Genomic DNA, 17,466 nt, shown 5'->3' on the forward strand with positions numbered 1-17,466 from the left:
AAGTGAAGACGTTCAGGGGAATAAAAAACCCAGGGAGATACCCAGAGGAAACTGTATCCTCCTTCTCTCTGGTAATATGTATTCTCTCATGTATACCTCCATGGCTGGAAGACAAAGTCCTCAAGGTGATGAGATCAATCTTGTTTCTTTTACTTCTGGACCAAAGCAGCCTCTATTCATTGGCGGTTAGAGGAAGCTAGGATGCTAGTTCATGCCGAATGCATCGGTAAAGCATCAGATATCCTACCACTAGTGGCCATGAGTCCAGTAAGGAGTACCACCCTAAAGCATCAGATATCCTACCACTAGTGGCCATGAGTCCAGTAAGGAGTACCACCCTCTACCCATTGCACCTGATAGAAGAAACCAGAATGCCACCCAGTATTTTTGAGTTTAGCTTAGTGGACAAGTGAATTTATTGGAGTGCCTTATAAGAGCATGAATGACTGAAGGTAGCTCCAACAACTAAAAAGCCCACTCCCACCATGAGTGACAACTCATCAAATCTGCAACTGTGGAACTTCCTGCCCTATTTACAAACATCTTCTCTCCCCAGCTATTGTTACTACTTATGTAACCTTAGGGAGGGACCTTGGGGCTTGTAAATTTCAGGAGCTTCTTGAGACTCCTTAGTTTTGGACCTTGTAAATTTAGTTTGCTTCCTGAATCTTAAGAAGATTGCCTTAAGAAGGAGAACATGCTTCAGTAAGGAAACAACTCTACAGCACACCTTATCTATACTTTCTAAATCAAATTTCAGAAGTCCTCTTCCTTTCTATTCCCTCATCAGTACCATTATTTCTTTTCTGAATTTCCACATTTGTCTTCAGCCCACCTATACTTCCTGCTTCCAGCTTCACCAGGCATAGATCTAAGCTCACTCTGCTGTGGATTGTATGTGTGTCCTCTTACAAATTATTTTCAAATCGAGAGATTAAATTTGATAGTATTTGGAGCTAGAACCTTTGGGATGTAGTTAGGTCATAAAAGTGGAACTCCTGTGAATGGAATTGATGTCTTTAAAGAAGGAGTATTTGCAGGCTACAAGCTGCACACAAATGCAGTCTCAGTATTTTAGAGTCGCAGCAGGAACATTGTGAGTTCCTCAACAGCCTAGGCTCCATATCTTAAAATATATATATTAAAGGATACACCTGGGAACTTGCTCATTATTACTGCATTCTGCCACTTGAAAAAACACCAAGAAGACAAGATAAACAACTGTAAAACAGGTTGATCACCAGAAACAAACTTCCCAGCCATCTTGATCTTGGGCTCGTTAGCCTCTAGAAATCTAAGAAACAGGTACCTGTTGTATAATCTATCCAGTCAATGGCTTTCTATTAGAGTTGCTCAGACAAAAGGCAACAAACATTCCAGGCTGAACAGTTTCCAAAAAATATCGATCATTCCTTTACTTAAAACTACGTGAGATCCTGTAGTAGTTTAAAAGAAAGAAAATGCCCCCCCCCCATAGCCTCATAGGGAGTAACACTATTAGGGGGTCTGGCCTTGTTGAAGTAGGTTTGACTTTATTGGAGGAAGTGTGATACTAGTGGGTGTGCTTTGGGGTCTCAGAATCTCAAAACTAGGCCTAGTGGCTCACAGTCTTTTCCCTGCTGCCTACAGATTTAGATGTAGAACTCTCAACTCCTTCTTCAGCACCATGTCTGCCTGCATGATGCCATGATAATGGACCAAACCTCTGAACTGCAAGCCAAGCCCAATTAACAGTTTTCTTTTGTAAGAGTTGCTGTGGTCATGGTGTCTCTTCACAGCAACAGAAACCTTAACTAAGACAGTGCTAAACCTCTTCACCTGGCTTACTAGTTCTCAAGATCTGTCTTTAAATGTATTTACACACACACACACACACACACACACACACGCATGCACACACACACCTGTACTTTCCTTTAATTGAATGCTTTAAAACAGCATCCTGCTTCTCACTAAAGAGTGAACACTTTCCCTGCTACATCCTACTCAGCTTCAGCTTCCTTTTGTGTTGTTCTCTTGCATCTCTGTTCTGAATCCATTCTCTTTTATGACATTAGCTGCTGCTAATCAATACTGCTGTTTACCTCTGTGACATCTGCTTTCCCTGTCACAGTGAGACCTCTGCAACAACATTACAGGCTAAGCACAATACCTCATGTTACATAGAAGCATGCATATTCCCATTAAATATAAGGTAGACTATAACACATACCCCCTATAAAAGACCCTGGGGCAAGTATAATAGTACTCTGAAATGTGGTAAGACTGGGCTTCTTTTGTTCTAATTAATTTTATTTGGTTTTGGTTTTGGTTCTTGTTTATTTTTAATATAACATCTTGGTATATAGGCCAAGCAGACTTCAAACTCATAATCCTCCTGCCTCAGTATTCTGAGTGCTAGAATACAAGGGTTTGACACATGACTAGAAGACCGAAGGCTAGATTTTAAATACTCGAATTGCTTACTGTTTTCAAATGATTTTTAATCCGAGTCTTTAATTTTCCTAACTGACCAGTATTAGATGTATGTGGAAGTACTTTACAATTTTAAAATCCTCTCCATCTATGTCTTAGCTATGTTATATCACTTCACTTGATCCCCACAGTAACATTTCATGTGGCAGCTGACATTTCTTAGTTTGCATTTTAGGAAACTGAAGTAGACCAATGGAACTCAACTTGTCATAGGTTACCTAGCCAGTCACCAGGCAACAGAAATTTGAGGTTGGGTTCACCCCATCTGCTTTTTCCTTCCAGCTCCAGGGGAGAAAGTAATGTTAAGACTCACATGTCACAGGCATGGAAACATAGAACTGCTAAAGGGGTTTTGATGTATAAGGCAGTTTGGTTGGGAAAAGTTAATCAGAATAGGAAGAAATGGGCTAAAGACTCAGTAACGTTGAGGCTAATCCTGTACTTAAATCGTTGTCCCTGTTTGTACTCTGAAGGGGAACTTCAGTTGACAGATCATTTTTGTGTGTCACTGGGCACCTCAGGTTCTAGGATTACCAGAAGCTAGGGTCTATTTACTTCATGTGTACAACTCTGCTCATCACAAAACAGTTATCAAACTCTTACTAAATGTTTTATTTTGCATTGCAGATGTCTGGCCAAATTTACCTCTCTGAGCCTCCATTTTTCCATTCTGTAAAATGGGATTGATAATATCCCAGCACATGGCTGTTTTGAGAATTAAGCAAGATGATAAAACAGATGTTGGAAATGTCTGCTCCAACATCCCACCCTGTGTCAGATGGTTTTCATGTTCAGCAGATGTCTGTCTGTAACTCAGCAAAGGATAGAGGGAGCTTGAGAACTTGAAAAGCACAAGAGTAGGAAGGCAATGATTCTCTCCTACTATCTGTTTCATAAAGATCAAAACAGCTTTGAGGTTCGGGACTTCTGGGACAGTCTAACAGTGACTTGTGAGTCATATCAGGTAATACCAGCTATGTTGGTGGCTGTTGCCTGAAGCCACAAACATATGTTATGCAAAAACATTTTTAAAAAAGACAGGATATTTCTTTCTTTGTTTTTGATGATATTTTTATTGGATAGTCTCTGTATTTACATTTCAAATATCATCCCCCTTCCCCCCTCCCATCCCCCTCCCCCTCTACTTCCTCCATGAAGGTACTCCCTCCTCTAACCACCTTCTCCCACCTCAGTGTCTTGGCATTCCCCTACACTGGGAGAACATGCCTTCACTGGGCCAAAGGCCTCTTCTCCCATTGATGCCAGACAATGATGTCCTCAAGACAGGATATTTCTATGTATCCCAGTTTGGTCTTAAACGTGTAGTCCTCCTGCCTCAGCTTCCCAAGTATTAGGTTTAGGGGCATGTATTACCACATCCTCACAAAAGAAATTTGATGAGATGCTTTTCCAAGACCTTGGTGGGAGGAAGCCACAACCAATGAATGAGTGCCAAGACAGGAGAAGAAGAGCAACATCGTTTTCATGACTGACCACAGCTGGGATCAGGGCTCATTTGAAGTTTTTTTTCCCCTGGGGGCGGGGGCAATTCCCAGCGATAAATAGGAAAGAATGACAGAAACAACTTTGAAAACATCAATGAAATTATCAAACAAGATATTATAAATATGAAGAACAGAAATGGCATTAGGCACTTACTAAGATATCTATCTATCTATCTATCTATCTATCTATCTATCTATCTATAGTGAGATTTTGTCAAATGTTGCTTGTATTATGTTAAGTTGGGTTCCCAAAATTGCACTTCATGTCCCCAGTTGGTTTCGGTTGGTAAATAAAGTTGCCAGCAACTAATGGCTGGGCAGACAGGGCAGACAGAGGTGACACTTTTAGGATTCCAGCGCAAGGGACTGAAGGAGAAAGAAGGGAAGGACGTATCCACCATGCTGGGAGAAGGTGGAGGAGAGGAGAAACCTTGCCTGAGGAAGTGCAGGGCAGAAAGCTTAGCTGTCATGTAGGAGCCGGAGTGGCTCCATGAGGGCCTGCCTGACTGGATCTGGGGCAGCAATGATGGAATGTGGATTGTAGTGTGATTGTAGTAATGACTTGGGAATTAAAGGGAGGTGGATTAGCCACTTGGAGGTTATGAAGTCAATCAGCCATCGAGCTGTTTTAGGCATATCAAAATATGAAGGCTGTAGGTACTTGCATTTCATTCAGGAACACAGAACATGAGGACCCCCCACCCCCACCCCGAGCCACCACCAGGCTCAATTTACAATCTCCAATTAATTAATTTCTCCAATTAACTATACAAATATATAAGATATATATATTTATAGATCTCCAATGGAACTACCCTTCATGGGTCTTCTTAGTGATTATAGTATTATATGATTGTAGTAGTTTTTTTTCTTTGAAGATTAAAACCTTTTTCTCTCCTGTTCAACAAAGATGACAGCCCTTTGGTTTTTTGATAAACGTTCCTTTCCTTGTAGCAGGTGGATTTGCCCCAGGCACTAAGAGCTGTGCTTTTAAAACTTAACAGAAGCACAGCTGTTTACATCTGCTGCATCGTTTTTTCTCCTATTTTCTGCCCTGAAGGCTGGGTTTGCTCTGCTTTGTCAGGCTGATAACATGTGGAAGGGAGAGAAAAGTTTTAATAGACTAATTAGTGATACAAGCCTTTAATAACTGATTATAGGAAAAGTCATTCCCCACCCTTCAGTGATGAATTAATTTATTGCTGTTATGCTACATTAGGATAAAATAGTCAGCTTCTAACTATTGGCAACTTAAATCGATCCCTTTTCTTCTTGACTTCTCTTCCCCCTTGCTGTAGTGTGCTCAGGCAATATGAAAGAATCAAATCAGCTGACAGGCAGCTTTGCCAGATGTGCTAGGACTCTGATGTCACCATTTTTAAACCACCAGGAACTGTAGGAGCTGTGAAAATTCAGCTATATTTATGTAGTGAGAATTCTGAAATTTTGGTTTCTTTAAAAACACAGAAATACTGTTTTTCATTGTAATCCTATGTGTGGGGATATGAGGTGGCTTTTCAGCCGCTGACTCTGATTTGCCTCGTGTTCTTGAGCATATGTGACTTTGCCAGCTGCAGATAGCTTCTGCAATTGTGTGACATTTGGAATTCTGGGAAATTTTCACAGGGTATATAAACACTAAAGCCCTAAGGGGTAGGGTAGGGGTTGTTGGTTGGTTGTTGCTTGCTGTTGGTCTTGGTTTGTTAAGTAGTCATACACAAAGAAGAAATAAGAAGAAATTAGATACCCTAACGTTGAAGATCAAACTTGCTACAAGAAGCTAGGCAACCCTAATCAGCAGGATAAAGATAACATCACCCCATTCCTGACCCCTGACTTTATTCAGGCTTTTCTTCATTCCTTTCCTTTTTACTCTCATATCTAGTGTTAGGGAGTTGAAGTGGGGTTTATTCAAGTCTCTTCAAGAAAGAGTCACGTAACAGTGGGAGTCCAATTGTTATCCCCTAAGGTTGATCTGAGGATTAAATAAGTTGTATCAAGTGCTTAGTACATAATAAGGCCAAGTAGCTATTAAATATACCTAGTATATAGGAAGATAATTTGATGGATCTAGTACAATAAATGAGTAACATAATTTATGAGTAGATTATGAAGCCTTGAAGCTCAAAGGGGTGAAAATAAGAGGAAATGAATAATAAATCAAAACAATAAAGGCCTTTGCTTGAGTGCTTATCAATCAAGGTCTATGTTCTGAGCTAATTGATTCTTGTACATTCTTTCATCTAGTCCTATGTAACCTGATTTTTATCAGCCTCCTTAAATCATGGTTTGTTTGTTTGAAAAGCCTGAGCCCCTCATACAAACTTATGTGAGAACTGTGTTCTTTCAAGACCTCCAAGGGCTGACATATTCATGTTTCCTTATGAATTGCTGGGCCAGCTAAATTCACGCTCCTCAAACTGCTTCTGGAAGATACTGGCATTTTCTTCTTCTTCTTTTAAGGCCCCAGAAGACAGGCATTTTGTACAAATATTTTTTACTGTAGGCACAACACAGCAGGATGCGTACAAGTTCACCAATACACCCAAAGTTTTCTATTTATGCTCCCAGGTCCTTCCCAGTTGTTCTGCCTCCAGTGCTCTGCTGCAACCATGTTTCCACCTCTCTGAGATTCTCAGCCACCTTTCTACTGCCTTCCATATCTTCCTGAAAACAGTATATTATTATGCAAAGAAATTTAGCTTTTGAACAAAGTCTCCACTGTAAGTTATTTTCAGACTGAAGTCAGAGAAAAATCTTGGCTGCTCTTCTTCTTCTTAAAGATTTAATGTGTTTGTGTGCACCTCTATGAATTCATATATACCATGTCTTATTCTGGTGCCTGCAGAGTCCAGAAAACAAGAGACAGCAGACCCCCTAGAACTGGAGTTACAGGTTGTTAGTTGTAAGCCATCCATTGTGTGTATTAGGAGCATTCTATACAAGAAAAATAAGCTTTCTTAGCCACTGAGCCACCTCTCCAGTCTCCTTCCTGCTCTCTTTAAACATATGTTACTAACGAATTTTCTTTGACCAATAAACTAATTACTTCTGAGATTCTGCCCCATCCTATTGAAGACATGGGACAGTCATTTGTGGCATAACATTTTTTTAATATGCCATTTCCCCCTTTTCCAGAAATGAGGAAACAGAGTGAAGAGAATTTGATATGTAATACACTCAAGGCCATATAGCTAATATCAGAGCTGAATCCAACTGTGGCCTGTCTGACTCCAGCAGTTTAGGAAGGCCCAAGCAGTTCCATTGGTGAACCAAGTGTAACTTAGAAAACCCTTCTGTGGGAGAGCCTTGAAGTTCAGAGCATAGTGAATTGATTGACCAAGGCCAGTGGCAGTCAGATGAGTTAGAGTAACTGCTGGCTTATAGTTTTGTGACTGAGGCCCTTATAATGCCAGAGTCCATCTCTGCTGAATGACTGCTCTGATTGCTTCATTTGCTGGTGGTGCCATCCGTGAATTACATCGTGTGGTGTTCATCTTTGGTAAGGCGTTCTCAGGGAAGATAAGACAGCTATCTTTTGTTTATTGCATACTAACTTCTTATATAAAACAACTTCACCAATTTGTTTGCCAGTGGCATCTAAAATGTCTAGTCAAATTATGGAGGCTTCTACAAAGTTTCCACAAAGAGCTATGAAAAGAATAGTTCATTGCTGTCCTAGTTTTGTCTCTGTTAATATGATCAAACAGTGACCAAACTCAACTTGGAAATGAAAGAGTTAACCCGACTCAGGGCAAGGGCTCAAGACAGGAACCTGGAGGCAAAAGCTGGAGTAGAGATTGTGGGAGAATGTTCCTTCTTGTTTCGTTTTCAGGTAAACTGGACTAGATTGTTAAGGGTAGGGCGACACAAGAGAGAAGCCCAACAAACACAAAATACCAGTACGGAGGCTGAACAGTGGAAACCCAGGAGTGCCAGCAGGTGGTGCCATTGCTGCATCATGAGTTTTAGGCCTGATGGGAAAGTGATGTTTTAGGAAACAAATGAGGCCTTTAGAGTAAGCTAAGCTATCATGGGCACTATTCCATCTATCCCCAGAACATGCATACCTTTCCCCTAAAGCCTTTGCCCTCAAAAGTGCAGAGTAAAATGGTCCTGAGGCCCAGCTACATTTTCCTCTCCCTCTAATGTTTCCAAGGACTTCATTCCCAACACCTATTACTTCCAGACACCACTGACCAGGGCCATTCATTGTAAAACATGCTCTCAAATGGAGGCCAACTAGACTTTTATGTTCAGTCACCACCTTGCCTTCCTCTGATCCCCCAAACAGCCACCACATTTTGGGCAAGGTCAAGCCTTGTCCCTTAGTTTCCTTAATCTTAGGGAGAAGTTTCCATTAAGGGAGTTAGAAAAACAAAACAAAACAAAACAAACAAAACTAGAAATAAATAGGTTGAAGATGTGTCTGATTTTGACAAGATAAGACTGAAGGAATAAATTTTTGTTTACCCTCTAACCCCCTATGCACTTAGGGGTGTTTCTAGAGGGCTCTGAAAGTCCAGCAGTACCCTTCCTCCACTTCCTGTGGCATGAGGGCAGGTCACCTAAAATCCTGTGTGAGCAACCCAACACGGAAAGGAACTTTTCACAAAGTCACAAGTTCTGAGCATACTGGCTGGTACCTGTGTCCCTCCCCTATGCCATTCTCCTCCTTGGTTGACCTCCCCCTTACTGCCACACAGTCTTCCCAGACCTGATGTGGAAACCAGTCAGTTAGTACACTCAGTGTTATAGGGCCACAACAAAGATTTTATCATCACTTCAATTACATCATTCTCACTCATCACGTTTATTCAGAAGAAAATCCACCCAATCCTCTCACCTCTGGAAAGTTTTGTTCCTAGCAATCATTACAATCAGTACTCCTGTGCTCCCCTTTGGAAAAATAGGAGAAAGGGCCCTGGGTGAACCCCAGGAGAGGAAGCTTATAGTCTTTGTAGATATCCTAAAGCTCTGATCACAAAGGGGTATAAAATAGTGAAGGGATTTAGACTAGGAAAGGCACAGACAGAAAGGAATCTGCCAGGGGACTGAGGTCACAGCTCCCCCAGGAGTCACAGGGAGGGGGAAGTCATGTAGTTAGAGAAGGCCAGGGGCTTCAGAGCAAGAGGATTCCTCTGAAGAGGAATCAGGTCAGAAGGTTTATCTGAGCTGGACCTGGTAGCTCAAGCCTGTAATCCAAGCTACTTGGAAGCCTAAAGCAAGAGTTTAAGTTTAAGGCCTGCTTGGACTACATAGTTCAAAGCAAGCCTGATCACATACATGAGACCTTGTCTCTAAAGAGAGGGATGAGGGCTGGGGATATTGCTGAATGGTAAAGGACTTGCCCAACATGTATGAAGCTCTGGGTTCAATCCTTGGCAACAAAATAAAAACAAAACAAAACAAAATAAAACAAACAAACAAATAAACAAAAAAAAAAACCCCAAAACCAGAGGCTCAGTTCAAAGTCTAGTTCCACTGTCCTGTCTATGTTGAATCAATGAGAATTTCTGTGTGGGCCCAAGGGATCAGGTTGAGCTGTTGCTCTAAAATATTGAGCAGGCTCCAGACAGAAAGTTGTCCTGGCCTCTGTAAACAGACATTCAGGAACAGGTAAACAAGATAGAAGTTGGTGACTAAATCCACAGTGTCTTAAAGTTATAAGCGATATAATTTTTTTAGGGATGCATTTTAAAATAGCACTTTTCTGGATGTACCCTTGCAAGGGAGCACGTGTCAGTGATTACCTTGGTTTCCCCAAAGTAGGGGAAGAAGCAGTAAAAAGAGCCGTGTTTCCTGGGAAGAAGTTGTAGCTTAGAAAAGTTGGTCTTCCCAAGAATTCTTGTGAAGAGGAGAAAAGGAGCCAAGGCAAGTGCTACATAGCCACCAGTCTTCTTGGCAGCTTCTCTAGACCTAGGCTTCTTCCCACCACAAGTTGACCCAAAGATCAGAGATTGGGTTCAGGAAGATGAATGTGCAGGGAGCAGTTTATCTGCCTCCCCAAAGGTGAAGAGTCCCAGGAACAGTCTCAGAAGTGTATGTAGTGGGAGAAAGTTGGACATGAGCTGAAGGTAGCATGAAGTCAGAGACAGAGATGCCGCTTTCCTGGATACCACCCACTTTTGCCCACCCAGCCAAATTACAGTTCTGTGTCAGCCACCACATGTTGTCTTGCTGAATGGCCGTTTCTGGAAGTGGCCTGGCCGGTCCCGTTCTCCTGAGCCCCTCGGGTCACATTGGCCTTTCCCTGAGTCTCAGGGGAGGCCCCAGGTCCTGAGCTATAGCCCTGGCCTCCACCATTCTCCGTGTAATAAGGGTCTTCACCCTGGACAGTATAGAAATAAAGTAGCATTATCTGGTAAGCAGGGTTGTGAGGTACTGTGAGGAGAGCACAAAGGAAGTAGGAGTGGGGGCAGAGCAGGTACAGCTACATGTGCAGCCTCTTTTCTTCCCAACAGCCATCAAGGTTCCAGCTCCTAGAGGAGAAAGGACAGAGGAGAGGCACCATACCATGTCAATGTGGCTCAGTAACCAACCCCATAAGAAACCAGTCTCAGGGGCAGAAGAGCCTCCCAAGTAGATACCAGCCATTGGCAAGAATCAACCTTTAGCCTTTTCCCTCTCTCTATTCAAAACACTTTAAGAGTAGACTTTACTTCCATTATGTCCCATGTTTGTGAGCAAAATGGCACCCACAGGGCATTCAATATGTTTACAAATAAGCACATCCAATTTAACAGTCTATTCTCTTCTATCCAGCTGAACTATCTAGGATAAAATGAATAAATGACATAAATCATCAGCTGTGACATTGACTAGCAGATGGGCTTGCCCCAGTTTACCCTTCTACTGATTTGTTCCATGATGTCTCTACTCTTGTAAATACAATGTCTTCATACATGCATATCCCTATGTCAAAAATAACTAAAAATATCTTTTATGGTATTTTCTCCATTTCCCTTTCATGACATCTATGGGCCTTCCCAGAGGTCCATTATCTTTCTTATTTGCTTTTCCCTGTACCCCCAAACTGACCAGCCTTTCTCCTGTGGGGCTCCAACTGCGACGGTTCATCAGGAAATAGCCAGTGGTGCCCAAGATGGCCAGCAGGACTCCTGAGGTGACTAATGCAATCAGAGTCTTTCTGGAATAGCTCTGGTGGCTCCCAATATCTTGTTTATTGAAGCTTTGGATCCCCAGCTTAAGGAAAAGACAAATAAATGGCATTGTGTCACTTGTGGAAAAGGAATTCTAGTGAGAAGTCCAGACTACTCTGTATCCCCTGATGAAACTCCCTGATGAAGACTGTCAGAGGATGGAAAGAAGGAAGGGGATGCTTGAAGAGATCACCATGTCCTCTCCTGACCCAGTACTTCCTGTGAGATAAATCATCTTGTTAACATACCTTTCTCAAGTCAGACTGGTGCTTTTCCATAAGGTGGAGTTTGGTGGAAAGTTCTAGAATTAGAAACAGGGGTTGTTAAATCTAGAAGCTGATCCAGCTCATATTGATTTATCCTTTCATGCTGTCCTAGAAGCTCTTTTATCCAAAGTGGTTCTTTTCAGCTAGACCTTTCTTCCTAGCATCTGTGGTTTATTAAGCTGAGGAATAGGAGCTCTAACCAGGATCTTCTAATGCGAGTCCCATTTAATTTCAGCCCTAGTCAATCCAATGCCCTGAAAGTGGACCTTACCTGTGCTATTGGCCAACACCATCAGCAAACACTCAGGCCTAACCTCAGATTGGGCTAGAAGCAAGGAGCAGACACTGGCACCAGAATCAACCTCAGTCTCCTCCTTTGCACACAGTATTTGGATTAGATTTTCTCCCTTTTCCTTCTTAAACTCCTCCTGGGAAGACAAAAAAGAAAAAAGAAACAAAGAAAAGAAAAGAAACCAAGAGGTGAAATTACTAGTAACTCTGAACCTCATCTAGAGTCTCTGGTAAGAATTCTGATTCTTACCAGAATTACCAAGTCACATTAATATGCCTTCCTTAAGAAACCCTTCTTTCTAGAATTCCAATGTAAAATATCAATGCTAACTTATGTGCAATAACACAGTAAGAATAAATAAAATGTGAACATACAAACAGGAAATATTTCCTTACTCAATAATTGCCTGTATATGCATGCTGCTCAAACTGAAATCAGAATCACCACCAACATCAAATTAAGACAGTAGTGACTATTTACTTCTAATTAATAGCAAAAAATAATTTGCTTCATTGTTACATTGTTACTCTAAATGGTAGTAAAAAGCCCACAAAGGTGACGAGCAAAGAAAGCCTATGAGTACTGACTACACAATCTCCTTGAAATTTCTTCCTTCTTACTGTCTCAAGACTATATCACCAAGCCCTGCTCCCAATGACATATTGTTTTCTTTGAAAACATAGAAACTAGTTTAATGAAATTTCCAGGTCTTCCTTCAGGTTGCTAACTGGTCTATGGGAGTCAGGAATTCAGAAGATAAGACCCATCATTTTTAGCAACTAAGTCTCGGGAGTTGGAGGCCCAAACTATATCCTATTGCCCAACATTTACTGCAGAGCCTCCCATCACAATGGCCTCCCTCACACAACCCAAACCAAATCTTTCTCCAGTTTTGATTGTAGATGTCAAAGGATAAAGTGCTTCATAGATCTGATAACATTCCTGTTAAGAGAAAACTGCTGAAGCTTATAACCATCATGAGACCTGGGTCTTCTAGAGAAGGCTTCCTGTCTAGAGGCAGATCTGCTGCCCATAGTGAAGTCCAAAGGTCTTTACAGTTGGAAGGGAGCCTGGGTATTTTCCTTTTGTTGAGATCTGAGGAAGGAAAACCTTTGTGCCTGCACCAGACAAAGTCAAGATTGGCCTTAGGCCCTCGGGGATTGCAGAGAGAAGTAGGAAAATAACTGGTATGACTGAGGCCAGCAGGACATGACCTTACAAGATCTCCACTTGGGCAAAGCACCTTCCCTAATACAGTGCTCCTCAGGTTAGGGAAGAAACCACACACAGTGACTTTATGAGGGATCTTTATGAGTCTTTGATTAAAATGTTGGAGGGGCATTCTCCCACAGAATCTAAACAAAATGGAGCCTCCTGCCATTCTCCAGTGCTAAAACGCTTTACTTTGACAATATAAAGCCATCCTATCCTTTATCAAGCCCTGACAATAGCTTACTATCATGTACTGTCAGAAAATGTGTGTGTGTGTGTGTGTGTGTGTGTGTGTATGTGTGTTGTGTTTGTTGTGTGTTTGTCTTTATGTGAAGATAAGGTGGAAGGTAAGAGATGAAACTCTGAATTCCACATAATCAAAACTCTTGTCTATATATGTAGATATATGGCTGTGAAAACAAATGTCAGTTACCATGGCTAATGCTCAACCTTAGGTATCTTTCACATCTTTATTTATTTAGATATTTTACTACTCTAGAGAGTGAGTACTATAATTCTTTTATTCTTTTATTTTACAGATGAAGAATCAAAATTAGTTATCTTAAGAAAAGTATAACAAAGCACTTAAGTTTGCAAAAGAGGGCAAAGACACATCCAAATTCTGTTAGCAGATGTAACTCAGTGTGCTTAGGTAAAACTGTCAGGGGAACCGAGGGTGGGGGGTGGGGGGTGGGGAGCATGGAAGCAAGTCTGCTGTGTGACAGTCTGCCCAGCCCTACGATAGCTAAATTAAGATGAAAAGACCCAACCATCTCTGTTTTGCTGCATGTCCTGCAAGACTCAACTCAAATCCCATGTCCTCTAGGAAGTCAGTCTTATCGTTGGCAAATTGGACATTAATGCTTGTTCTCCAATTTTCTAGAATCTTTTCAAGTCATCATCAACTAGTCTGTACTGGGTTTTAAACTGATTGTGTGATAACCACTATAATGTATAAAATACTTAATACACAAGGATTCTGATTGGTACTAAACAATAGCGATTACTATTATTTCTAATAATCATAGTTCTCAGTGTAATGCTTAGGGATGTAAACTATGACCATCTTTTGCTTCACCTTTGCTATTACTCTCTGACTAAACTGGAAGACTCCCGAGTGCCCGTGTGGTGAGGGGGACGGTGCATGTTATGTAGTTTTGAACTAATGCTGCACTTATTATTGTACAAAAATAAACAAAAGAACTTAAAAACCTGTTATTGAGCCTAACACCCCAACTGGTTGGCCTCTCCCTGGAGTCCCTCCACTGCACAGTTAGTTTGTTGGATTAAATTCAAAGCAATAACAGTGACCAGCCTCCCACTCTGGGATTTACCAGCCCCAATGAATTGTGTTTGCTCTGGAGAGGAGCAGGTGGATCCTGAACAAAACACAATGCTTCTCCGGATGCTTAGGATAAACATCCTCCCCCAAGAGACACTGCAGACAAACACATGAGAGAATGGGCAGGAAGAAGCCACAGAATCACCATTTTGTTTGTGAGAATCATTTAAGAGTTTCTAGCTATTTCTGTGCACACATGTTACTTTCTTAAAAGAAAGTATCGCTAACCTTTCTACAGGGGTATCCTCAAATTCTGCAGTGTCTCTTACCATGTTAAAGAAGTTCATCAAATACTGGCGTGGAGAAGAGGATACAGGCATATTTATAAAGGATCTTTGAGATATTTAACAATTCTGTTTCTAGGATCAATTGTCTGAATAGGTTTGTTTGTTTGTTTGTTTGTCAACATGACACAAGCTAAAAATTATTTGGGAAGAGGAACCCTCAATTGAGAAGATGACTGACCCCATAGTATTTTTTTTTGTAGTCAAGTCTGTAGTGTATTTTCTTAACTAGTGATTGATATGAAGAGCCTAACCCATTATGGGTAGCACCACTTCTGGGAATGTGGTGGTCCTGGATTGTGTAAGAAATAAGGCTAAGCAAGCCAGGAGCAAGCAAACCAGTAGGCAGCACTCTCCCATGGACTCTGCATCATTTCTTCGCTTGAGTTCCTGCCCTGACTTCCAACCCTTTTCTTCTCGAGTTGCTTTTGGTCATGGTGCTTATCATGGCAACAAGAAGCCCTACCCAAGACACCCTGCAGCCACCTATTTCAAAGTAATTTTATATACTCCGCTACATTAAATTTGGCAGTGCAGGAAAAACACACATCTACATTGAGGAGACTGGAATAATTAGGGGATTGTTGTTATAGTTTAGACAAAAAGTGGGTAATGACTAAGCAGAAGACATTAAATTATCTCCAAATATTTCTTTCCAATAGATAGTCTTCCTCCATCTGTAACTGATGTTTTTTTGTGTGGAAATTGATCTTTACTGTTTGGATAGAGGGCGAGGAAGGCAGAGGCTATGTGTGATCAGAGGTTGGAAACAACCTACAGCAGAGTAAGTTGCTATAATGTGTAAGTGTGGTAATGTGAGCTGAGTAGACCTGAACTTTGAAAAAGTAATCAAACTACCTAAACAGTTTCATCTTTGTGATTTGTATAGATACAAATAGTAGATATAACAGACAAGGCACTAAATAGATACAGTAGTCCCAAAAATTATACCTGTAGCAAAGAACTTAAATTGATGGTTCTTTAGAGATACAAATGCCAAGGAGCACATGAAAAGAGTTTCAGTATCGCTAAGCACCAGGGAAATGTAAAGCTAATCATAATGAGATAATTATTCACATTCATTAGGTTGGCTGTGTATTTAAAATGGAGAGTAGAGGTGAGCAAATGTAGAAATATCAAACGGTACAGCCATGATAGAAGACATTGAGATGGACCAGAGTGCACAGTACAGAGAACTTGCTTAGTACATACAAAGACCTGGATTCAATCTCCAAGAGTGCAAACAAAACAAAAAAATATGGTAGTTCCTCTAAAATTCAGAAATAAAATAACTATATCACGTAGCAATTGTACAGCTTGGTATTTACTTCAAAAGTTTCTATTAGGGTGCCATAAAACATGTCCATATGTGTTCATAGCTACTTTATCCACAATAGGCAACATATGGGAAAACAAGTGTCTGCTAGTGAATAAGTGGACAGACAGAATGAAGTGCACATACATAATGGAATAAAAAGTAACTTATGTTATAATCTACTCATATTAGTGCCTAGAGTAACCAAGTTCATGGAGATAGACATAAGGGTAGTAGTTGCTTGGGGGGGGGGCATGTCATAGGAAGATACACAGAGTTCTAGAGAGATTGGCTGTAAGGTGTAGTATTATGTTCACCATTACTCAGTTTTAATTAGAAATTGTATTGGTAGTACTATTCATGTTGTGGGTATTTTATCGCAATCAAAACTGTTGGTGAATTTCCCTGAGTACATAACAATATAAGAAAATAAAGTAATCTTACATTTTGGAAATGATCTTGAGAATCTTGACACAAACACTAAATTAAGGAGATAGTGTAGAAAGAATGGAGATTAGACCAGGGGAGACATGGTGCTCTACTATCAAGGACCCTGAGATCAAGCAACATGCTTGAAAACATGCTATCCCTTAGCATGTGTATGATGCTCAGAAGCAAAGGATGCAGAACAGAAACAGAGGTAGTGGGGGAGTTAGTGTTACAGAATGTATATACAAAAGATCTAAATGGACCACACAGGGAGCGCTGGCACCTTGATGCTCATCATGTACCTTGCAAAAGGAGGGCTGGGAAGGCTGAGAACCTCACATTCAGTTATGTTGAAACTTATATTAGGTAGCTATCAGTATCCAATGAGTTCTGCAGGATATGTTAATAGAGAAAACCAAATTTTTTATGTTCCTAATTTGGAGTGTGGGTAGGGCCTGAGTCTCCTACTAGTACAGTGGTTCTCAACCTTCTCAATGCTGTGACCCTTTAGTATAGTCCCTCATGTTGTGGTGACCCTAACCTTAAAATTAATTACTTTATAACTGTAATTTTGCTACTGTTATGAATCCTAATGCAAATATCTGTGTTTTCCATGGTCTTAACTAACCCCCATAAAAGCATCCTTTGACCTCAAATGGGTCACGGCTCACATGTTGAGAATCTCTGCATTAGGATAGCTGGTAAGTACTTAAAAGCCCTCTGACGTCAAAGCAGACATGTAACCAATGGCAGCTAGGAGGCACTGTACCCTTTTCAATAGACTATTAGACTAGCAGGATTCAAGGAAGGGGATCTTGAAACATTGGGAACCATGACTAGAAATTCTATATTTTCTAGAGAGAAATTACCCCCAGGAGGGCTGCTTGGGCCTCGGGAGGAAGAACTGTGAGGAAGAAATGATATGGACAGTGATGGGAACACCAGAGGATGACAACACTTCCTGAGTGTTCTGTAGTGGTAGACTTTGTTACTGGCTCACATGGATGGTTGCTCTATTCAGACCCTAATCACGAGTCCTCCACCAATCTCAAAGAAACACACAGAGAGTTCTCTGACCAGTAATGAAGCAGACTAACAGCATAGACCACATATAGAAAGAGCAGTTCTTTCTAGAGAAGCACTTATCTTACATGATGACTCCAGTTATATGTGATCCGGAGAA

At 41.0% G+C, this 17,466-nt stretch overlaps 1 protein-coding gene across 2 annotated transcripts in view; it reads right to left on the reverse strand.

The window, feature by feature from the left end:
- Nucleotides 1–8,776: 8,776 nt before the first annotated feature.
- The window catches only part of CD34 (CD34 molecule), a 22,254-nt gene continuing 13,564 nt past the window's right edge, over nucleotides 8,777–17,466 (reverse strand). The window contains exons 5-8 of one of the 2 annotated variants that reach the window (XM_080932927.1): nucleotides 11,681–11,837; nucleotides 11,392–11,444; nucleotides 11,022–11,186; nucleotides 8,777–10,311 (exon numbers count right to left, since the gene is read on the reverse strand). In XM_080932927.1, coding sequence (XP_080789053.1) covers nucleotides 10,126–10,311; nucleotides 11,022–11,186; nucleotides 11,392–11,444; nucleotides 11,681–11,837 — 561 coding nt within the window. In that variant the 3' untranslated portion in view covers nucleotides 8,777–10,125. Of the gene's footprint in view, nucleotides 10,463–11,021; nucleotides 11,187–11,391; nucleotides 11,445–11,680; nucleotides 11,838–17,466 lie in introns of both variants that reach the window. The other variant, XM_080932928.1, reaches the window with a different exon arrangement.

Source organism: Micromys minutus (assembly GCF_963924665.1).
Source record: "Micromys minutus genome assembly, chromosome: 1".
Lineage (NCBI taxonomy): Eukaryota > Metazoa > Chordata > Mammalia > Rodentia > Muridae > Micromys > Micromys minutus.